The 24,443-nt window shown below is 39.4% G+C and overlaps 1 protein-coding gene across 7 annotated transcripts in view; it reads left to right on the top strand.

Moving 5' to 3' along the window:
- The window catches only part of LOC133459431 (spectrin beta chain, non-erythrocytic 1-like), an 84,620-nt gene that overhangs the window by 21,063 nt on the left and 39,114 nt on the right, over positions 1-24,443 (top strand). For 4 of the 7 annotated variants that reach the window (XM_061739336.1, XM_061739340.1, XM_061739338.1 and 1 more), the window contains exons 3-5: positions 21,710-21,861; positions 22,120-22,293; positions 24,220-24,311. In XM_061739336.1, the coding sequence (XP_061595320.1) occupies positions 21,710-21,861; positions 22,120-22,293; positions 24,220-24,311 (418 nt within the window). Of the gene's footprint in view, positions 1-1,240; positions 1,881-21,709; positions 21,862-22,119; positions 22,294-24,219; positions 24,312-24,443 lie in introns of those variants that run through there. The other 3 variants (XM_061739339.1, XM_061739342.1, XM_061739343.1) reach the window with 3 other exon arrangements.

Consider the following 24,443-nt stretch of genomic DNA (forward strand, 5'->3'; position numbering starts at 1 on the left):
TGTTGCATGTATGAAAGTTGTTAAGACACACAAGGCATATAAGAAGCCTACAAGCCCAAGAGATGCTAAATGAGCACCGCTGGAATTCACCAGTTTTTTCTCCTCCAAAGGGATCTCATTAGTCTAGTCCTCCTCCATAAACACTCTGTCACAGAGAGCCTGGAGTTTTTGGTCTTTAATAAGACCCATCCTGCTGCCAACTCCCAACAACAAACACAGATAGTGTGATGAGCCCCTCACCTCTGACCAAATTAAACTTATTATAACACAGGCCATGGTCTTAATCTTCATTTCCTGTACTAATGAGTTAAAACTGTCTTTCTTTTTTTGTTATTTTTTTAAATCAGCAACTTTGCTGTACAATTACAAATTATATTTGAAAGTTTTCCTTACACTGGCTAGATTTTGCTGACTTTTCTCTGAATATATTGCAGAATATCAGATTCAGAAAGGGGTTTATTGCCAAGTTTGTTGAACACACACAAGGGATTTGTTGTGGTGATTGGTGTAATACAATACAAATATAAAAGCAAATATATAAGAGGTCAAATGTATAAAGAGAAATGTACAATATGAGGTTTTTAAAGTGCTGGATATGAGTCTATATATGGAGAATCTGAAATTTGTTATAAAATAAGGTTGCATTTCTAGAGGGAAAACATACTTGTTTTACAACTTTCATGTAACTTGGCAGTAAAATATAAAATATTAACATAAAAAAATTGAAAGAGCAATATGTACATCAGGAAATGTGTTTAAAAACTGTAAAGCTTTGCCTAGTTTTCAGCCGTGTGTAACAGTCAGCAAGGCAAAGCTTACACACGTTGACAGTTTCAAATCTCTTCAGGCAGGAAAGTCCTTGTTCAAATGCTGAGACTTTTTCAACAACTTCCTTCCTGCCTTAACGCCTTACCGTACGGCACCCCCCACGCGCTGAAACAGGGAGATCAGACGCTGCCTAGAGGGTGATAGCAGCAGGGAGATGATCACGCAGGTCACTCCATATGGATTGATGGAGATTTCCGTGATGCCCCTTCGGACAGGCCACACCCTATTCTCTGCTGGAATTAAGGTGGAGTTAGATAATCCACCTCAAGCCACTCTATGCAAAATGCTCTAATGGTTTAGTCCACCTCTACACTTCCTTCCTCCCCCTCACCCTTCCACCATGTTCTTCCTCCGTGCTCCTCCCTCAAACACACCTTATGCAAATTGCACAGTTTCAGATAGCACAGCAAGCTTGTTTACACAGCTTTCAAACAGAGGCCGGTTAGCTCTCGCTGCGCAGAGCTTTAGTTCAGCACGGGCTCGGCACAATCTGGAGGAAAAAGGAATACTCAGGGTTTACTTGCTTTTTCTCTTTTTTGTTGTTTTTTTTCAAAACCACATGGGAGTACAGCTGAAGGACACGAGTGGTGAAATGAACAAAAGGAGAATGCTTTTTTCCCTCACTTTTGCTTAAAAGTATTCTTTGATGAAGAAAAGCTCTACCGCCACTGCCATTCATTGCTGTGTTTCCACTGGACGGAGTGGAACATACAGTAGATGAAGAGAAGAAACAACATTTGCAGTCTTGTTTTGAGCCTTAATGAGGAATAAAAAGCCACCCAAAAAAGCAGTATAAACATATTGGATATACAGAACATTTCTTCTGCAAAAACTTTGAAGGATTTCATACATTTTTTGAGGTTTTGTCTGCTGTCCTATGTAAGAAACCTTTAATTCCTTCTGTATCTTAGAGGAATATTAACTAAAGAGATCTAGTCCATCCACGATGGAGTGGGAACACAGGGACAGAGAACCGTGTTTGTCACCAGCAGCATTTGTCAACCAGGTGCAATACTCAAATATCCTGGAAGGAAGATTTAAACAGCTGCAAGGTAAGCACGAAACTACTGTCTGTGGTTGAAAAGGAAATTGCATTATCATTTATATCCAATGGTTTAGTTAGCAGTGCCAATAAATGTGATCACTTAGTTGTATTGACAAAATAATTTAGAGTCTCAGCAGGCATTGGAGTGTGTGTTTTGGCTTACAAAAGCGGTTGTAAAAGTTAAAAACAAAAACTGATGATTTTTCCAGAGCCAACAACCTATTTTCTAAGAGACTGTTTTAAAAACTGGGAACATAAGGTAGAATTACACTTTTGGCAAAGTGCTACTATTATAACAGGTGGTTTGGGATGTAAAAGAGTCCTGGAATAGTTCAGCTTTTTTCTGGCCTAAATCCTTATTGGATTAGTTAAATCATCTTCTTTCAGGCTGCATGTGAAGAAAAATCTGAATATTTGTAGTCTGCAGATACCAGGCTTGAGCTTCAGCCTGGCACCTGATCACCTGACCACCTGTCCTCTTCTATCTTATTAACATACACCACTTTGTTGCTGGCCAATGCCCCAGAGGACTGGGAGCTTCTGCACGCAGAAACCACAGAGAGTCATGTGATAACTGGGAAAAAATATTAGACTGAAAGCTGAAGGATGAATTTGATTTGAATTTGATTTCCTTTTTTGAAGGAAAAAGATCCTTACTCTTCTGGTTGGCCTTGTGTATCAGTTTAGCCTGATCTCCACGTGTGTTTAATGTTTCCACATATCAACCACCTGTCTGTTCCTGTGAGCTCTGTATTTCTAAGCCAAGGGCAACGTGGCGTTAGGTAAAGTATTTGCAGTAACTGAGAGCGTGGGTGCAATAGTGGATGAAACTTGCATGTCAGTGAGTGTGTGTAAAGATCATGCGTTTGCAGCTTCCGGCCCCTCCCTGGCAGGCATCTGGAAAGCAGAACTGTCTTTGAGTTTACTTCGGGGGCAACAACGCTCTTTCAACATGTTTGGAATACTTGTGGTGAACAAACAATGTAACATCTCTCCCATGGGAAGCAATATCTTTATCATCACAGGACTGGTGTCCAAATTTAAAAAAAAATTTTTACACTTTCACACTAAGTACACCCATTTTCTTGACTAGATAAGATCAACGTAAAAGATGGTATCTTTTTTTTCACAACCAATATGCAAGTTTTGCAACATTGTTAGTAACTTATGCAACCGGATATCTTCTCGTCATTTGAACATTAAGGGCCAATCCCAATACACCCCCTACTTTCTACCACTAGCTCTCCCTCACTACCACTACCCCTAAAAAAGAAGCCACAGATTTTAGGGCACTTGAAATCTTCCCAGGGGTCTGTCCCAATACTCCCACTACCCCTACTTTCAGCACCACCCCTAAAATCAGGAAGCTGAGAGCCAAAAGATGTTTTAATTTCAGCTGTAGCGCTGTTAATATGCCACTTTATTAAGTTTTAATATTTTTTCAGGCGTAAAAGTAACCGTTAAGATCCCCAACCTGGGCTCAGTTTATCCAAATAACGCCTGTTAAGAAATTTGATCTGATGTTTTCGGCGATGATAAGAGCCGCCGGTCCGGGGAGCAGCAGCAGACGTGATTACCAGGTCAACCTGCGCCGTCGTCCCGGGGGAGAAACCTGCAGCTCTGTGGAGAATTACCTCTAACTGAAATAAATAATTTAGGAAGATAAATGTTGGTTAAATAGATGAAATCTAACAGTTGTAGCTACGCCTGTTAAGAAATTTGCTCCAAAAATTTCGGGATTTCTGCCTGCCGGCTCCGGAGCGGATTTATGGTTCCGCGTTAAATCGAAGCAGAGCCTGCGACATAGGGTACGGCGTACGGCACGCGTCGCCGCGTAACCTACGCCGTAGGCTCTGCGTTGGTGTAACGCGGAACCATAAATCAGCCTTTATTCTGGCGAGGTTTGAAAAAGACTTTGCAACAACGGGCAAACGAGTGATTATGTACATTCACTGAGTGAATATTATGAAAGTAAAATATATATTTCTCGCTAGAAATGTAATCAAAACGCATTTTTATGCAGAAACTAACTCAAAATATTGATTTTATTCACTAAAAAAATAAGAAATGTCCGCCATGTTTTTTTTTTTTTGATTCAGTCCACAAATGACGAGGAAAAGCATTCTGGGAAATTTTTCTGGCCCTAGTTCTGCTAGTCAGCATCTGAAAACCCTCGATCCGTAGGGATAGATTCATATCCACTACACTCGTTTTCTTCACTCCCCCTAGGTGAAAAGAGGAATTGGGACACCACTACCCTCACGGGAACGCGCAAAATTTAGGGGTAGGGCTGAAAACTAGGGGTAGTGGGAGTATTGGGACAGGGCCTATGCCCTGAAACTTACCAAGAACTTGTAGGGTTCAGGGATCAATCACTAATTGGATGCTGACAGAATGTCTTTATTTTTCTGTAAATCTCCTTGCCAACCATTAACATCATTGTCAAATAATGCTGAATGAAATGACCCAGGTTACATTACATTGTGGGGAAATGTTCACCATATGTTATTTGCTGGTTTTCCCAGCCATGCATGAATGTGTTCTGGGTGGTTGGCTGTAAATACACAGTCATATACAGAAGCACAAGCACATTTTGGCAACACCCACTTGCATTTCCAGTTTGACTACCCTGCGGCTCATTTTTCTGTGTCACTCCTTTCTTGAGTGAGATCATAGTGTCTGCAGGACGACAGGCTCCTGCGTAGTCTGTCATTACGCATCATGTCACAACTAAAGCATTCACACTATGGTTAGCATGTACAATGTAGACATTTAATGACATATTCATTGACACACAGCTTTTGTAGGATTATACTTTTCTACAGTTGGAGCTTAATATTTTTGGGCAAACGTTTGATCTCAGTTATACAACATGCTGATGTGAAGATTTATATTGAAAAAGGATATTTAGGCCAGACAGATCAAGCTTTTGTTTTCTAAACAAACTTTTTTTTTTGCACCATGCCCCTGTATCATTTTCATCTTTCTTTGTACGGTATCACTGCACCACCTGGATGTGAAGGACAGTGTACATTTCATGTGAAAGTTCATATTTCCTAACGGTGACAAACTCTGAAGTCGTAGATGTTGGAGTCAAAAAAAAAAAGAAGCATTGTGAGTTTGGTTTCTTGTTTTTTGTGCATATATGCTCAGTAAGGGTTATGTTTAACTACAGGATTCTAGTCCAAAGGGTCACTATTCTAGCTACAAGTTAGGAGTTGTGGACTTTAGCTGGATTGGCCGTCAGCAGGCATTAGCAGCATGGCATTATTCAAATACATATGACTAACTACACAAGGCTTATAGATCGCCCCTCAGAGCCGTTGGAATAAAGAAAAAGTATTTCTAGTTTCTGTTTCAAAGTGACTACTTTTTCTCTGTCATGTCAAGTTATACATTCTCTGACAGTTCTGAATATTTGACTTCTACAGCCAAATCTCACAGAAAAAAGCTGATCTGGGCTGGTGTTTTTGTTACCTTTTGTATATGTGTGACTATAATGATATCAATTTTGGAACGTGATCAAGTTTCAAGTCTAGCAGCAACATGAATTGAAATTGTAATGTAATATCAGAACTCTCGGGGCCTGCGGGTGCAACTCTGGGTCACATTATCTTGGTGAGGGGTTCAACATACGCTCAGTCACACACTCCCAGGCTAAAGGCCCTTTGCTTTTTTTCCTAATATTGACAGCTCATTAGGGTTATAGGGACTTTTTAAAAACTTAAAATATTGACATTCCAACTCTTAATGTGCCTATATTATTGTTATAAGGTGCTTATAAGGTCTCAATTGGCCGGAGATTGGCCTTGTGAGCCCAGTCCCGTCTGATCCTCACTATTATCACCTGCAGATGTGTCTGAAGGGCATCAGTGCCATCAGGAAGGCATAATAGTGTTGTGGGAGAAGTCTTTATTATATCTTTAACTGTTGTGTGTAAAAATAACTCATGCCACAGGTGTTTAACCACAGCTGTAGTTCCAGAGTCATGAGCAAAGGAAGGGTGGTTCCTTCACAGAGGCAAAGATGTTAAAGCATGCGTATCCGCATGTCATTTACTTCACTTTGTTCTGTGAAAAATGTGAAAAATTGGAGAAATGTATTAAATATGCAAAAACTTGCACAGTATAATTTTTTTATGTCTAGGATGTTGTGTCCCCATTGGTTGAATTGCTTATTCACTTATTAAGTTATTTAACTTATTAAGTTAAAGAGCTGTATTGTTGATGTAATAACTGCTCGGGGGTCATGTTCTGGGTATGGGTCTCTGTAAAGCGTCTAGAGACAACTCTGTTGTATTAGACGCTATATAAATAAAATTGAATTGAATTATTGTCATTCAAAGTTACCAAACTAAATAATCAAAGATTGCAAAAGGTAAATAAAGGGTGGGCTGATATGAGCCAGGATTCTGTTCTTTTTTGTTTTTTGTCTTTTCAGTGGTGATTGCAATATGCCAGTCGTTTTAATGGATGCTGTGTCATAATGATTATTATTATTACATAATAATAGTACATTTAGATGTATCAGTGTGACAGTCGCTGTCACATATGACTATTTCTCCCCTGCTCTTTGCTCTCATGAACTGCATTTTCATAGCACTGAATTCACAATTAACCTTGCGTCATTTAAAAATGTTCTTTTCCCGGATTGTAGAAAGAATAAGTCAAGTATTATGGAAATGATTTTCAAACTATGTGCTTCTTAGAAATCCTAGTAGCAAATACATGATAACATGCTAACATAATATAATAATATTATGCTTTAACTTCGACAATATTTACAGGCAAAATTATGACTCAAAGAGAAAGTCAAGTGTGCATGTGCAGGTTACTGTCACGTTGTCATGATGAGATGTGATCAAACATGTCAGGTATTTAAAAACCTAAATATTCTTGGCCGATGAAAAGAATCAGCAAGTTAAATTACCATGTTGTTGTCAGCTGGGTATTCTTCTGACATTAACAAAGCATTGCCCACGGAGAGGAAATGAAGGAAAAGTGGAAAAAGTGGAAAAACTATCCCTCACATTCTATAATTTGGCCACTTATTAAAGAATATTTATTGTGTCTGTTAAGCAGAAGTTGTAAACGACTTTGCAGTTCATTCATTGGTGCTAAAAGGTTGAACATGCTTGTGGATGACGACCAAAAGCCTCTAGTCAACATGCAGCATGGCAGCAGATGTTGAACATTTTATGTTCACTATGCATGTGTTTAGTGGAGCATCTCTAAGAGTTGAGTCTATTGATTTCAGTTAGCTAAATTTGCAATCTTGCAAAGTTTTATATATGTAAGAGCAGAGGTGAAAAGAGAAAAGTCAGACTTCCACTGATGAACACCTTGCTCTGATTATTTTCTCTGTATGGAGAGAACGTCGTTAAAGCAGACACATTGATGGAGGTTGTTCCCTCATTCTTTTGAAGGAGTTGACGGAAGGAGAGCCTCATAACGTAAGCTGGAGGTGGAAAGGGACAGGCTATTAAGAGTTTACAGAGTCAAGGTCATGTTAAGCTGAATCAGAAAGTGAGCAGGGAATGACTTACTAAGGAGATAGGCCCCAGGGCAGAACATGAAACAAAGTAGAATTGCAGCGTTTAATGGCTACCAGTGTTGTGTGAAGCCAACTCTGTTGCTGGAAGCCTCTGCTTGCTTATCTTACAACTTTTCGTGGGGAGATAACGATGATAGATGAAAAGACAGCCTCTGATCTGTGTAGGGCTTTTTAGGGTTTGTAACCCCCCTTTTATTCCTGTGGAAAATCCTCCATTACAGTGGCAGGATGGATATTTGCTACAAAGATGGTGACTACAAAAACACTGACTGGTCTTTGATTGAAAACAGTCACACAGAGGGCTTGGTCTCATTTAGTGATGCACCGTGACCGAATGTTCGGTAACCGAAATTGTTCGGCCGAAAATAGCAAAAAAAACACCCTCGGTGTTCGGTGGAATAGGTGGGGGTGGAACAACGTGTTTAGATGACGCAAAAGAAGTGGATAAAACAAAATAAAGAAAAAGAAAATCGATCCCTTTCCCATATTAATACTTGTATGGGAAAGTGATTGATTTTCTTTTTCTTTATTTTGTTTTTTTCACTTTTTTTCCAATGCACTTTAATGCATTTTCTTTTGTTTTAAGGCCTATGTTACAATTTTTCAGCAGTCAGTTATAGGCCTAATGTAAGCTCAAAGATGGCCAAAAAAATGATTTTGCAAATTTATTTACTTTAAGTTATTGTGCCTTGTTGGTATAATGTCTGCTGGAATATTTTAAAAAAATGCTGGGAAATTAAAAAATGTTCAGTTGTTCATGTTCAAAAAATATTTCTACCTTTTTAATTTTGTAAAAGATTTTTTTCTTTGAAAAGCATGCCTAAAGAACATTTATTTGATTTATGCAATGGTGAAAAAATTGGTACCATTGTTCGGTATTTAATTTGGTATTCGGCCAAGTGTTTTTTATTATTTTCGGTTTCTGTTTCGGCCACAATTATTCATTTCGGTGCATCACTAGTCTCATTGTCGTTGTTGTGTTTGGAGGAAACGGGGTACTCACTCTCATTTTCTGCTGCTCTACCTCTATTTGGTCACCTTAAATGAGCAACAGCTACGTAACAGTGATGTCTTTTGTGCTTTAGGAAAATCTCTGTTGATTGCAGAGACAAAATCCCTTTTTACACAAACAAGGTTTAATCTGTGGTCAGTGGTGGAAGTGCTTCATCTTGTACTGGACTAGGGTATTTTGTATACAGCAACACGTCACACATTTCTGTCAGTGAGATGGGATTATGATGAAGGAAAACTAGGCTTTCACCAAATTCTTCATTGTTTATTGATGATCAGTGATTTTTAGAGTTGGGTAATCCAGACCCTTTCTTTTGAGTTTTAGATAACGTCCAGTTTATGTTTGGCTAAAATATTTGTAACTTTTTCTTACAAATTCACCAGTTCATTGGTTTCTGGGTTTTGCCTGATTAGCCGTGACCAATATCAGCCAGTATTAGTCGGAGATGTCAAACTTAATCCAACACTTTAAAAAAAACATCACCGTGCCGAGCATGCTTAAAGTTCTAAATCTAACAAAGGTTCACAGGCTAAAAACAAAGCCAGAAGAGTGCACAGCCTGCAGCCTCTGCCATTTTTCAATGTTAATTAAAGGGGACCTATTATGGCATGTAATACCTATTTTAAATAGGCCTTGAATGTCTTAAAAACAAGCTTTTGATTGTTTTTGCTAAATAAATTATAACTTCAGCCTCTGAGCCATGTCTTTATCTTCCCATTCTCTAACCTCATTATCTATGTGGGATTCTGAGTGGGCGGGGCTATGATAATGAGGCTCTGTGCTGATTGGCTGCCTGAATGACGCGATACACCGCTACGAAAAAATGGTGGAAGCTCCGGCCGACGGAGTTGGCGTGGTTTCACGCATCGCTCCTGTCGTTACGTAACGAAAGGGAGCAGAATCTGTACAGACACTGCAGAATTTGGTTTCTTTCCTCCTTCTCTGAGTTGGCAGGCTGAGGGGAGACCACTTTATATATGTTAAAGCAAGAAAAAACCTGTTTTTCATAATAGGTCCCCTTTAAGTTAACATATGCAGTTTACAGTCTGAAGAAAAAAAGAAAATTTGAATTGACGAAATCATTATCAGCATGTCAAATGTTCCATAAAATTAGAAAATTGCAATTGGTGCATCTCAACTCTTTTATTTGTGCAGTGTGAAGGTTTTAGTGAATCCCCAAGACAACCGGTGTGGGTGCTTTACTCTGCTTCTTAGGGCAAGTTCAACACAAGTTAGAATCTACTTGAGTTTTTCTGTCAGTGTTTTGTTTCAACTAAGTGTACAGGACATACATTCTTTACTTGGAAGTCATTTCAATTCAGCAGACTATATGGCTATTATTTTGAAAACCTGTATGTAACCAGGTTTCCATGTCGGCGTCCAGTGACCAGTAAATGATCAGCTTAACATTAAATGACCTCAGTACAGTGAACCGACTGATAAAGGCATAATCTTTGTCTTAAACAGAGATAAGGTTTTCCCTCATAGACGTCAGGGAGCCCTGCCCCACTAAGTCAATGTTAGTGTTGAATATGCCTACATGTTATCACAAAACATGATTCCAGGGTTTACGAGCCACACACACACTATTCAGTCCAGCGGCATATTTGTTCAGATTACCTGCAGATAATCAAATTATCAACAGTGCCATGTCTGTTTGACAATGAAATAAGAAAGCAAGCGCTAAACTCCAGTGTCCTCAATTGTAAAGAGAGCACTAGCCGGAACAGGCCCTCCAACTCGTGCTCTGACATATACTTAAAGCTTCCTAGACGCAAACATGTTCAAAATGACTAGACATGCCCAAATATGCTCTTGAAATATTTTGATGATTCTTTTAACTACTGGTCCAAAAAAAATTGAGAAAAACGCTTTGACACTGACTTTTTTGGGGGGCGTATACAGGACTGTCTCAGAAAATTAGAATATTGTGATTTTCTGTAATGCAATTAAAAAAACAAAAATGTCATACATTCTGGATTCATTACAAATCAACTGAAATATTGCAAGACTTTTATTATTTTAATATCGCTGATCATGGTTTACAGCTTAAGAAAACACAAATGTCCTATCTCAAAAAATTAGAATATTCTGGGAATCTTAATCTTAAACTGTAAGCCATAATCAGCAATATTACAATAATAAAAGGCTTGCAATATTTCAGTTGATTTGTAATGAATCCAGAATGTATGACATTTTAGTTTTTTTAATTGCATTACAGAAAATAAAGAACTTTATCACAATATTCAAATTTTCTGAGACAGTCCTGTATATTAATGAATGATACCAATTTTGATAAATTGTGACTTTAAGACACTGCTTCCCACTACCTGGAGAGAAGCTTATTATTCACTGGTGCCTTATAAATGTCTTTTTTGTTTGTGTTATCAACTGTTTTTAAAAAATAAAATTAAGATGACAGCAGCTATTTATTGGTAAGGACAGGTCTTTTGTTGTCACCTACTGTATTTCTGAGGTAAAGTGATACGAGGCTTTGTTGTGGCACAGGGACAGCAGTAAACTTGTATGGGGTTTTTCCCTTCTTTCCAGTCCGTTGGCATGGCAGGTGGTTTGATAGGGAGGATGGGCAAATTAATGGGGGGGGGGTTTACAGTTTCCAACCAAAGTTTCTGCTTGTGAGTCTGAGTATTTCTACTGGCAATAAAAGCTAATGCACCATTTAAGTATATGCACAAACATTACAGCTGGTGTGCCATACATGCAGTATATTGCAACATGCAAATGTGACCAGCTGGGATAGTTTGCCCTCAGAGACTAACACCTGTGTTCTTCTGACTTGGGCTCTTGTTTAGTATCCTTGTCATTCAGTGCGTTTACATGGGAAGTTTAATTCCTCTTTAATTCAGAATTAAAATTAATTCCGATTTAAAATGAGTAAAAATTACTATGTAAACACCTAATTCCAAATAAAAATGGCAATTCCGAATTACTTTTTTTTTTTTGTTATTATTTTATTTATGTATGTGACATTTAATAGTTGAAAACCGATAACATAATATTCTTTTTCCATACATAACATTTTTGTATGACACACAAAACCAAAATAAAATACAAAATCAATCATCACCCCCACCCTCCCTCCCTCCTCCCCTCGGACCAACCAAATTACGTAATGCATAATTATTTTATATCACATTTGCCTTGTGTCAATATATACACAGACAAAGTACCTATATATTTACGCAAATATACCACATATAAATACACCTCAATACACCAAGCCGAAGAAGAGCACCTTATGAGGTCAAGTACAATTTTAAAACGTATTTTTCCCAATTAAACTTAATTCCGAAGTAAGTGGCTGGTTTATTCCGATTTTAAATCCGAATAGAATAATTCCTAGATCATGTATCCACCCATCCGTCTTTAAATTAATTCCGGTCTTTCTTCTGCTCGTTCCCTCGCCCGTCTGTCTCCATGACCTTATATTCCACGCTGGGCTTGTTTTCCAAACAAAGTTTCAAGATGGCAGCACGCAGTAAACGCTGGTCAAGAGCAGAGACCATTTATTTAATAAATAGCTTGGAGGACCTGGAAATAATGAAAAGAACAGATGGCAGAAAACAAAAAATGGGGGGTTTTCAATGTTGTAGCGGCTAAGTTTGTTTTTCTTCCGGTAGACGTAACTTCCGGTCCGCCCCCCTATCCAATCAGAACCTTCCCAACCCCCAGACCTTAAGCTGAATTGGATAAAGCCGATCAAACGTGTTTTCCGTGTAAACCTCAATTCGGAATTACTATTTCAATGTAAACTCGAAGGAAAATAGTTTAATTCTGAATTATTTAATTCTGAATAATTAATTCCGAATTAAAAAACACCATGTAACCGTGGCCATTAGCAGTGCAGCCCAGGGATGTGGTGCCATTTCTTTCTTAAAAGCTTGGCTTATTTTCCCACAGACTCATCCTCAACGCTGGTCGTTGTCACAACATGACAGGCCCCAGGAAGAACAGAGATTACGGAACAATACTCCACCTGTAAAAGAAACCAACCCCATCTAGTCAATTGAATATCTGCAAACAAATGAATGGTCCTTTTGTAATCAAGTAATATGTTTGTGCCATGTTTAAGAGGGTTAGAACGACAAAGCAGTGTTACTGTGTCCGTTCTTTACAAATATGTTAGTTCTCAAAACCCGAAATATCCCCAAACCATCAGCACAATGAGCACATCCTGCTACAGTATGTAGAGACTTGCCTTGAGACTAAACTCAAGTGGGCATCTTTGACTAAATAGCTGTCTGAATCTGATACCAAAATATTCATTGAATCAATCTGAGTCACCTGCTTTGAGATAACATTTCTTTCTATGGTCACATTTGTTTATTAATTTAGTTTTTGTCTTTAAATGTTATATTAGAAAAACTTCTACTATACAGCAGAATTTCAACCTTTTCGTTTGTTCGTTCGTTTTTATTTATTTCTAAAAAAAAAAACAAGAAAAAAAGATAAGAGAAACGAATACAGGTAGGCATCCACCACATAAAGAAAAAAAAAACACATCAAAAAACATATTTCAGTTACATGTTCGAAAAGGAAGTATACATTTATTTAATCCCACCCCCTTTCCACAACTAAAGAAAAATTATATGCCTGTATTTACGTTTTATACTATACACTAATTTGTATAAATAAATATATATAATTTTACAAAAATAACCTGTTTAATACCAAATGTTAGCTCTATCATAAATATAATATAACTGTGATATAAATATAATATGACTATGATATAAATATAACTATGATATAAATATAATACGTATATCTATACAAACATACAAAGACAACATGACGAAATGGCAAAACACACACAGCTGCGGATCTTTAAACACAGTCTTCACTTTTATACCTCAAATAAACTGTCTTTATATTTTTTCTTATATTGTTTTATGTTTGTACATTCTTTTAACTCCAAATTCAAATCATTCCACAACCTTTTAATTCTTTCACACAATTTATGCTGTTTTAAACGTTTTCTAAAATTCAAAATTGCATGATTTTAAGAATCTAAAACCGAAGTATTATAACATGAAGAAATATTCAGACTTCCCTCTTTAAATGCCCCTTTAGAAGTGGGCACAATGTCTTAGCTTTCTTGGAAAATCCTTTGAGGTGTGGAATCGTGGATTTGGACAATTGATCTAATTCTTCGTGGTAGTTAGTTTGGCCTAGTTTTGGCAGACTGAACTGGAGGTATTTCTGTTTACCTGTTTTTGTCTCTCCATAAATGCTAGATGTACTGAAGTTAAGTGTAGGTTGTAGCCGAGAATGATTCAACAGTCAATCAAACTCTGTCTTCTCTGGTTTACTAAGGTGTCGATGAGTGAAGCCTCTAGTCCAACATCACCAGAAATGATCTCTGAGGTGTACACACACTCCTGGATCAGAGGATGCATGTCTTTACTGTGGTCAAAAGTTAGGAGATGTGCTGTTGCATCACACAACGCCTGTGCAAGATTTCAAAATTCTCTTTCCTTTTTTATTTTAGAAGCTGACAGTTAAGGCTGTTTAACCACACAAGTTGCTTGTAGTCATTTCGCCACGTTTCTTACCAATATCTGTTGGCGCTGAAAAATTGAATATTTAATGGTTTCCAATTTTGGCTCCTAACATCATAAAAACAGTGCCATGGAGAAAGCGTTATTTTGCCTCACATTCTGTTTTGCCTTCTCATGATGTGCTAAAAACACATTTAGGCAAAATTTAAAATTTGCCATTGAAATCTTCAAATTTGTAGTCATGCAACAAGCCTCAAAAGTTAGTGAAAAATAGTTTTAAATAATTGATTTATTATTTTTTCCACAGTCAAGCAGCCCTTATTTCTGTCATATGAATTTGAATTGAAGAAAATGTTGTATTGACATCTTAATGATCTATATTTCAGAGGAATTGTCATAATGCACTGACCATTGACTGAAACAATATGCGCCATGTCGGGTATAAGATATTTGAGCCTGACCTTTTGATTGTAAGTTTAAACTTCGACTAACATGGCATTGAAGCAATCTTTACACGGTGCATTAGTCTTTCTGACAAATCAATACATCTATGGCTTAACTAAGCATGTCATGCTGCTTTTGTGTTTACACAGACCAAAATGAGGCCTTTTGAAAGCTTACTTGGGATTCTAATGTTCAAATTTCAGGTATCAGGAGTGTGCAATTTTAATTCCAGGACCTTTGCTTCAGTTTGCTAGAGAAGCTTTGGGTGGAAAGTTAGGAAAGTTAATGTTAGTGTCAAACTTTTTAAGTGGCAGCACAGCTGAATTTCCTGTCTGCTCTCGAGAGACTGTCACTACATTTTCAAACATCGGGCGAACAAGTCTTAATGCGTCACATTAATGTGAATTTTGGTAGTGATGCACCGATTGTTCGGTAACCGAAATTGTTCAGCCGAAAATGGCAAAAAAACACTTTCGGTGTTCGGTGGAATAAGTGGGAAAAAAAACGAACAATTAATAATGGCATTGTAATATAAGGAAATAGACTGGCCGCTCCCGTAACGGTTGCGCACCACAAACATAAATCGTTGGCCAACCAAAAAGTAACCACATAAGAATTCACAAGGAGGTGGAACCAAAACAACATAATGCTGGAAATTAAAAAATGTTCAGTTTTTATGTTCAATAAATATTTTCTACCTTGTAATTTTGTAAAAGATTTTTTTCTTTGAAAAGCATGCCTAAATTAAATTTATTTGATTTATGCAATGGTGAAAAAATTGGCAAAATAAATGAAAAACTGCGAAGAACCATGTTCGGTATTCGGCCAAGTGTTTATTATTATTTTCGGTTTCGGTTTCGGCCACAAATTTTCATTTCGGTGCATCACTAAATTTTGGTTTAGATCTTCTATTGCATAAATACATATTTCACATAACTTTCGGTGATGACAACCAAAGGTGGGACGGAGGAGTTAGTATCAAATTTGTCAATTTTATTGAAGTTGTTGGACCCTTTGACCCTGGTTCTTATCACATGAATTTCATTCCTACAATTGATTTGCAAATTGTTGCAACCTTTAAGGTGCTTAACAACATAATGTTTTTACATCAAGCTTTGATGACTGTTTTACCAATTGATTGGACTTAACTTGTTAGAAATAGATTTGATGAACAGTTGTTTATGGATTGATTTATTTTCTAGTGCATGATAAGGCTTTGTGATTTTAGTTGTTTGGCAGGACTGCTTCATTCATTCCATTCTGCTTCATGTTGTGCTGCCTGTCTTTCAGCATTTTGTTAAACTGCTCAGAGGAGCAGATGTGTACCAATGAGTTTGTTTGTTTGATTGTTGTTCATGGTAAAAGTATGCAAGGTGCAATGCAGTATGCTGATGGAATCTTGTTTTCATAAGGCATGAAGACGTAATGTCTCAGAAATTAGGTCACCTGGTTTGGTGTTGGAGCAGGATTAGCTTCTTACTTCTGCAGCCCATATGTCCGAGCTGCTGTTACAGCTTTATTTATTGCAATTCTTTGTTTAGGTATTCTCTTAAAGTAAGAGCAAGAATGTCAGTGTATTTTTGGTTAAATGTGTATTGTCACCTTTCTCCTTTAATGGCTGAAGTCATTACAGTATTACAGAGCTCATTACAGAGCCATTAGCAAACTTTAAACTGAAGGCTGAAAACCTTTCACTAAGCTGGCCATGCTGAAACCTTAAAGACTTAAAGGGGACCTATTATGGCATTTAATGTATATTTTAAACAGGCCTTGAATGTCTTAAAAACAATCTAAAGCTTGTTTTTTTCTACATAAATCAGAAATTCAGCCTCTAAAGAAGTCACATGACACTGGAAGGATCCTCCGTGCGGGGTGTACAGACACTGCAGAATTCGGTTGCTAAATTCCTTCTCTGTGTTGGCAGGCTGAGGGGAGACCACTTTATATATGTTAAAACAAGAAAAAACGTGTTTTTCATAATAGGTCCCCTTTAACGAAAAAACTCATCTGTAAAATAAATAACACAAGGAAAGGGCTTGAGTCCTCATGACTTCATCTTACCTGTCTGTACGCAAAAGTACTACTACTACCGGTACTACTACTGTCATTTAGCAAACGCTTTTATCCAAAACGACTCAAAGAGAACAACACAAGCAAGAAACCACAGAGGAGGTTCCAGCTGGATCAGTGCTGGTCAGACTGCTGAGAGTCCAGTTGGACACACTTGCTGCCATGCCAGTGCTGGAATGTTTTTGTTTTTTTCCGCCCAACAGTCCCTTTTATACAAGAAAGCTATGTCTAAAAAGACACCATCATGCAATCATGTTGTCACATGTGCATGCAGCTTACTCAGCTGTTGGGTCCTGCAGAGAACTGGATCTTCTAACTAATTCTGAAGAGAAGTTTACTAGATGCAGAAGTGCTCCTTAAAGAGCTGAGTCTTTAGCTTGGTCTTAAAAGTAGATCAGACAGAGTTTGGTAGGACATTCCACCATCGGGGAACAATGGAGGAGAAGAGTCTACTTAATGATTTCACACCATGTTGTGGTGGAAGCACCAGGCGTCTTTCACTGGCTGAGCGGAGCTGTGGAGAGGGAGAGTAGCTCTGGATGAAGGAGTGAAGGTAGAGGGAGAGTAGCTCTGGATGAAGGAGTGAAGGTAGAGGGAGTGTAGCTCTGGATGAAGGAGTGAAGGTAGAGGGAGTGTAGCTCTGGATGAAGGAGTGAGGGTAGAGGGAGAGTAGCTCTGGATGAAGGAGTGAAGGTAGAGGGAGAGTAGCTCTGGATGAAGGAGTGAAGGTAGAGGGAGTGTAGCTCTGGATGAAGGAGTGAAGGTAGAGGGTTAGTAGCTCTGGATGAAGGAGTGAAAGTAGAGGGAGAGTAGCTCTGAATGATGGAGTGAAGGTAGAGGGAGAGTAGCTCTGGATGAAGGAGTGAAGGTAGAGGGAGAGTAGCTCTGAATGATGGAGTGAAGGTAGAGGGAGAGTAGCTCTGGATGAAGGAGTGAAGGTAGAGGGAGAGTAGCTCTGAATGATGGAGTGAAGGTAGAGGGAGAGTAGCTCTGGATGAAGGAGTGAAGGTAGAGGGAGAGTAGCTCTGGATGAAGGAGTGATGGTAGAGGGAGAGTAGCTCTGAATGATGGAGTGAAAGTAGAGGGAGAGTAGCTCTGGATGAAGGAGTGAAGGTAGAGGGGGTTTAGCTCTGGATGAAGGAGTGAAGGTAGAGGGAGAGTAGCTCTGGATGAAGGAGTGAAGGTAGAGGGTAGGGCTGAACGATATGGACAAAATTTCATATCTCGATATTCATGCCAGATATCTCGATATCGATACGATACGATATGACTTCGGTTCGGTGAAAACCAAGCATTTTTCAGAAAAATAAAAACATCAGAAATCAAAAGAGTGCAGTTTTATTGATTAGAACTCACTGCCAGTCATCAACATTAACATAAAGTCACTCAATAATAAATAATAATCAAAATATTTTACTGTAGCTCCGCTTTAACGATAAATAACCAATGCAGTTAGAGTTAGAGTTCAGTACATGTTATTGATTATTGATTGGACGCTGCAGCTGAACGGACTGTCACAACATCACTGCAGTTTCATGACGGAGTGAAGACAGATTACAGATTAAACTCATGTTTCACTCCCATGTTTCATATTTGATTTATTTTCTGTTTCAACAATTAAATATCTAAAAATGTTAACTTTCAATCTGATGAACAAAAGAACCAGAAACAACTTTCTTAATGTATTACTGCGCATGTGCAATCCCCCCATTTGTCCAATCCTTGTTTTCAGTAAACGAAATAGAGAAAAGTTTTCCACTCGCTGTTTTAATTCCCAATTTCGATTTTCCAACACATCAATGAATTTTTTATTATCAAAACAAAAGATGGGGAACGGATTATTTTGGTTTATTTCTCTATTTTTATTTTGTAATTTCAAAACTAAAAACGGATCGGCTGCGAAATACACGTCGCAATTTTCACCAAGCACGACTTGCACAACACCTCGCTCTGGTCGACATCATCCTTTCTAAATCCAAAATACCTCCAAATAATGGAGGATGATTTATGTTTTGGCACAAAATTAGATTCAGCACCGCCACCGGCCGCATTATCCTCCGCACTCATGTCTCTTTTCTTCCGTTTGGATTTCTCCGCTCTTCTCCGCTCCGTGTGTGTGTGGCTGTGTGCGTCTCGGTCTCAGTCTCCCTCCCTCCCTCCTATGTTTGTCATTGGTTGGCTTCAGCTGTCGATCAACAGCAAGCATGAAATAAGCTTTGTGGTTGGCTGGCCGTAGTGGTGCGTTCAAGGGCAATCTTTAAAGTAATGTTTATGGAGACTGCTCGCGCTGTACAAGCAGGGCGAGCGGAAATATGTCGTTTATATCGTTGCTTTCCCGTTATTAATGTCTTGAATGTTCATATCTCGATATAGATACGATAACGGTATATCGTTCAGCCCTAGTAGAGGGAGTGTAGCTCTGGATGAAGGAGTGAAGGTAGAGGGAGTGTAGCTCTGGATGAAGGAGTGAAGGTAGAGGGAGTGTAGCTCTGGATGAAGGAGTGAAGGTAGAGGGAGTGTAGCTCTGGATGAAGCAGTGAAGGTAGGCAGGAGCCGTTTGGGTAATTGTTTGGTAGCCAGAACCAGAGCTTTGAACTTGATGCTGCAACTGGAAGCCAGTGCAGAGAGATTAGCAGCGGAGTGGCATGAGCTCTCTTGGGCTGGAGGTGAGGAATGACTGGCTGGACAGACAATAAGCTCAGACTTGGACAGATTTAGCTGAAGGTGACGGTCCTTCATCCATGCAGAGATATCAGAAAGACAGGCCGATATTCACATTGAGACGGCCGTGTCCCCAGGTAGGAAGGAAAGCAAGAGCTGGGTGTCGTCGGCATAGCAGTGGTAGGAGACGCCATGAGAGCTGATGATTTCACCTAGTGAAGAGGTGTATAGTGAATAGTTTATCCTGGTCAAACTGGTTTCCACCTGGCCCTGCATGGACTTGGCCGGTTTCATTCATCCAGCCAGTTTTACAACACTGTGACTTAGCGCCTAATAATGTGTACGCCAAATGATTACCATGTCAGGCCATGGGCAGAACATTTGAGGGTGTCCTAGAGTGTCTGATAATGGAACAATAGCAATGGATGTTTTAGTCCATGTGGGTTGTGGTCCTGTGATTTCTTTGGTGATAGGGCTTCATTTACAAAGATGTCTACTAGGGATGCCCCGATACAATTTTTTTCACACCAAGTAAAAGTATTTTAATTTGTGTACTCACCGTTACCGAGTACTGATCCGATACTACTACCACAAAATAACTAGGCTAAAAATGCAATGAATTGGAAGACAGGTTTTATTTGCAACAGAAATTCAATTTTAAACAAAACTCGGCCAGCGGGTCTTTCCTCCGCGCTTTAGTCTCATCGCAGCTACATCAACTGAGCATGTGCAGCACCCACCCGAAGCCATCCATGTGAAACATCACAAACAATCAAATAGAATTTAAAAAACAGACTAAATGAAATTATGTTACACACTCTTGTACAGTAGGTGGCGGTATGCACCTTAAAGTTGGTTGCGATCTGCCAATAAAACGGAGAAGAAGAAGAAGAAGAAAAACATAAACCCGCAATGAGACCACGTTGTACTGTGAGTTACGTGGAGTGTTTAATAAAGTTCCCTGTGAGTAAGGGTAATACTCAACCGTCCAGTTTGTATAATTAAGGAAGATAGAACAAACTGAAACGGGGAACAGCTGGCTGAGCAGCGGCGGCTCGGCGGCTGCTCCGCCGCCAGGCTGCACACTCACCCGGGGAGCCGCGGGGCGGCTCAACATCTCCCCCTAGAGGCGCTAACCAGTAACTACAACAACAATGAAGTATCGGTGCGTGGTATCGGAGAATTTTTGCGAGTACGAGTATATGAGAGCAGTATTGGTATCGGGGCATCCCAAACACGCAAAAGTATAAATGTAAGATATGTATAAAGAAGCATCCATTTGAATGGTATAATGCAAATAATTGTATCAAAATACTGTATTGTAACATATGCCGCTTTTGCACTAGTATCACTTCAGCTCGGTTCTACCCGTTTTGCGCTTTCGCACTAGGGCTGAGACGGGTAAAGCCGCTCCAAGTCGATACTTTTTTCTGTAACCATTTCAGCCAGGTTCTTTGCGGGCTGAGCAGGGACTATTTCTGAGGTCACCACCCTCCTCGCCACCGATTGGTCGGGGGCGGGTCTGTCACCACTCTCCACGCCTCTGATTGGTCGGGGGTCGGGGCCGTCAGACGTTTGAATCAGGAAGCGGGAGTCAGAGCGAGAGCGGCTCGCGGCGATTTTATTATAAAGCGCAAAACGTTTGTTTGGTGATCCAACTTTGAGGAGCAGATGTTCATAAACCTGGTGGCTGTCGAGAAAAAAAGCGACGTAGACGGGCTGTTTTTTTCTCAGCCGCTCGCCGCTCCAGCTGATTTCTGATCAGCGCCGACATGAACAAAGGTGTTGCGCAATCGAGTACGTCACAGCAGCTTCACCCCAACCTGCCCACTTCTCACCTGGCTGTGGAAAAACAAACGTGTGGAGCCGTGTAAACCCGCCGCCGAGCTGAGTTGGGCTGAGCCGATACTAGTGGAAAAGTGCCAATAGTGGGTTAGGGTTACTTTACCTCTTAATAGTTTTAACGGCATGGCTGATCAGTGGAGGGTAGTAAAAAACCAAATGGTTGCAGAATAATAGCATCTTGTAAATTTGTCTAATAATGTCAGGGTAGGTTAGTTTCACACCTGTCCCGTTTGGAGCAGTTGTTCCGAAACAGGGAGCGTTTCCCCCTAAAGATCGGTTCGTTTGGTATATGTGAACACAGCAATCGGGCTCGGATGCGGGACAAAACAAGCGAGCCGAGATCTTCTAGGAGAGGTGGTCTCGGTTCGCTTCCAATCCAGACCTGGAGCGGTTCGTTTGCAGTGAGAACAGAATCCACACAGCAACCGACACAACTCACTCATAACTGTGCTTACGATGCTCCATAGTTGTTGTTTTTCCCGGGGTACAGAAGAGGAAACTCTTTCCGCATTCATTTCTGACCAATGAGAGAACAGTTGGTTCTCATGGCATTTGTTAACAGCTTTGAACCGCTACAGACGGTTGCTTTGTGAACACAAATGCCACAAACGAAAAATGAAACAACTATCGATTTAGCCCCTGAATCGGAACAAAACGAACGGGCCACAGGTCTGAAAACACCCTAAGATTAACACTCCCCTCCCTTTCTCCCCTCTGTTCTCTTTGCAGATGAGCGTGAAGCAGTACAAAAGAAGACGTTTACCAAATGGGTAAACTCTCACTTGGGCCGAGTAACCTGTCGCATTGGCGACTTGTACACAGACCTGCGGGATGGCCGCATGCTCATCCGTCTTCTGGAAGTGCTCTCAGGAGAACAGCTGGTCAGTGCTGTAGAGAAACCCCTCTTTTCTGTCCTAACTACGATCCACAAGTCCACAGCATGACCCTTAACAGGCTCCTCCACCTAGGCAGGAGAATACATGTGCTTCGTTTTTTTTTTTTTTTTTTTGAGTGTGACTTACTTCTCCTCTTTCTTCTGCTTGTCTTTTTTCTTTCTTCAAGTTCCCACCAATCCCTTTCCTCATCATGCATTTTATTACATTAACAAGCTTCCTTTTTTTTTTTCCTGCTGCTCATAGCCAAAGCCCACTAAGGGCCGCATGCGTATCCACTGCCTGGAAAATGTCGATAAAGCCTTGCAGTTTCTCAAGGAGCAAAAGGTCCATCTAGAAAACATGGGCTCACACGACATTGTGGATGGAAATCACCGTCTCACCCTGGGTCTCATCTGGACCATCATCCTCCGTTTCCAGGTAATGAATCAAATGGTGGTGCAGACATTCCAGTTATGCCCACTTTTGATGCCACTTAATTTCCTTTGTTGCATTGGGTCGCTTCATGTGTTCTAGCACTTTTTTGGATTTTGAATTATACGGGGCCTACCGTATTTTCCGCACTATAAGGTGCACCTTCAATGAATAACGCATTTAAAAACTTTTTCCAAATATAAGGCGCACCGCATTATAAGGCGCACTAAATATATGGTAAAGTACCGTACTATAGTGGCTGGGGTTGAGTTACGTATCTACCTGATGGAGCTGTGCTACAGGAAATGCTACAAAATCCTACAGCAAATGCAAAAAAAAAAAAAAAAAACAAGAAGAAAAGTACCGTATGTCAAACTTTATTAACAAAATAAAAACCAGCTTTGTTCCGTCTTGTCAAAGTCGCCATTATACGAGTCGGCGTTGCTGCTGTTGTCTTGAACGTCTGTGACGATTCCTGACGTTTTTAGCGCCGTTACTTCGGCGACACCAACTACATTACCCACAATCCCCCTGACCACAGTAACAGACATTACCGTAATGATCATATTTAAGGCGCACTGCATTATAAGGTGCACTGCCGGTTTTTGAGAAAATTAGAGGCTTTTAGGTGCGCCTTATAGTGGGGAAAATACGGTACTATTATTTTAGTTTTCTTTGTGGGTCATCGGACAATTATACTGATAAGCTGCATATGAGGAAATAGGGTTTTCCTCCCCTATCTGAGACACCCCCTAACTGTGGTTTAAAACCAGTTGGTATTTGCTTTCACTAATTTGCTGTGTTGCTACTGTTGCAACTCAACATAGCCCATAATGCTTCTAGTGATTTGTGTGTGTTGCAAAGCCTGGAGAACTTCAGAGAGAACTTTTTCTGGGTTCAGTTAAACAAAAGTGCTATGCCTTTCTTCAACTTGCTATTGCTACTAGGCAAGGCAGGTTTATTTATATAGAACAATTCAACACAAGGTAATTCAAAGTGCTTTACATCAACGTTAAAAGCGGCAAGACACAATTAAACAGTAAATAACAGATAAAATGATAAGAAAAGAGGTAAAATAATAAAAAGCACAAGTAAGGGCAGTAGATCCAGCAGGTACATCTCATTCTTACAATGGCAAGAATTACTTTTCTATACGGTCAAAACGTACAAAGACCGGGTCAAATACAGTATTACAAAAGTAACCTGTAACAATTCGTACGGTGAATTAAACCAATTTGAGAATTCTATGCCACAATGCCTGTTTTTAGGTCTTATGTCACACATGATGAGAATTACGTTTCTATACGGTAAAAACGTCCAAGATAAAATTAGATAAGAAAATTAGATAAAATTAGCCATTAAACTGACATTTGCTACCCTTATTGATTGGTCAAATCTACTCCTGACAAGCACTATAAGCTCTTAGTTTATTAACACCCGTCTATGCTAATATTAAACACTGTCATTGACATTTCTTTTTCTTTTTTTGTGTAAATAGAAATTGTTGAATGCAAATTGACTGAAATAGCCTACATGCTTTATTTTGGCCTGTTTCCTCTTTATTCATCATACTCAAGGGTTCGAGTTAGAAGATTATGTTACGTGAGAAAAGCTAAACAGTTGCTTTTATTTAAAAAAATATGTTTTAGTGGCTTATATGTAGTGTACTCTATTTGCAAGGAAAAGAAAAGGTTTTCAAAGACCCAAACCTCCCTAGAGTGAGCTATCTAGGAACATTCCTAGGTCTTTTGTCCCCCAAATCCCTCCTGACTCAATTTCATTACGGTACTTGTAAATGTTGTAACCTTGTCTGAAATGATGTTTGCGTACTGACATTTACTTTATATATCAATTAAAATATCACAAGTAATTTTTATTCTAGTAATTTATGAAATATGTGAAATGACATCTCTTTACTTATTCAATATTCAGATTCAGGACATCAGCGTGGAAACAGAAGACAACAAGGAGAAAAAATCAGCCAAAGATGCCCTTCTACTTTGGTGCCAAATGAAGACTGCCGGGTGAGAAAATAGCAGTATAGGAGTATATGAGGGACGGTTTAATCATGAAGTATAAAGGGTCTGCATTGACGTCACTTTCCCACTGGACCCTTACTCGCACTGAGTGGCAAAAACAGCTGCAACTAGTGGAGA

Source organism: Cololabis saira, chromosome 14 (genome assembly GCF_033807715.1).
Source record: "Cololabis saira isolate AMF1-May2022 chromosome 14, fColSai1.1, whole genome shotgun sequence".
Classification (NCBI taxonomy): domain Eukaryota; kingdom Metazoa; phylum Chordata; class Actinopteri; order Beloniformes; family Belonidae; genus Cololabis; species Cololabis saira.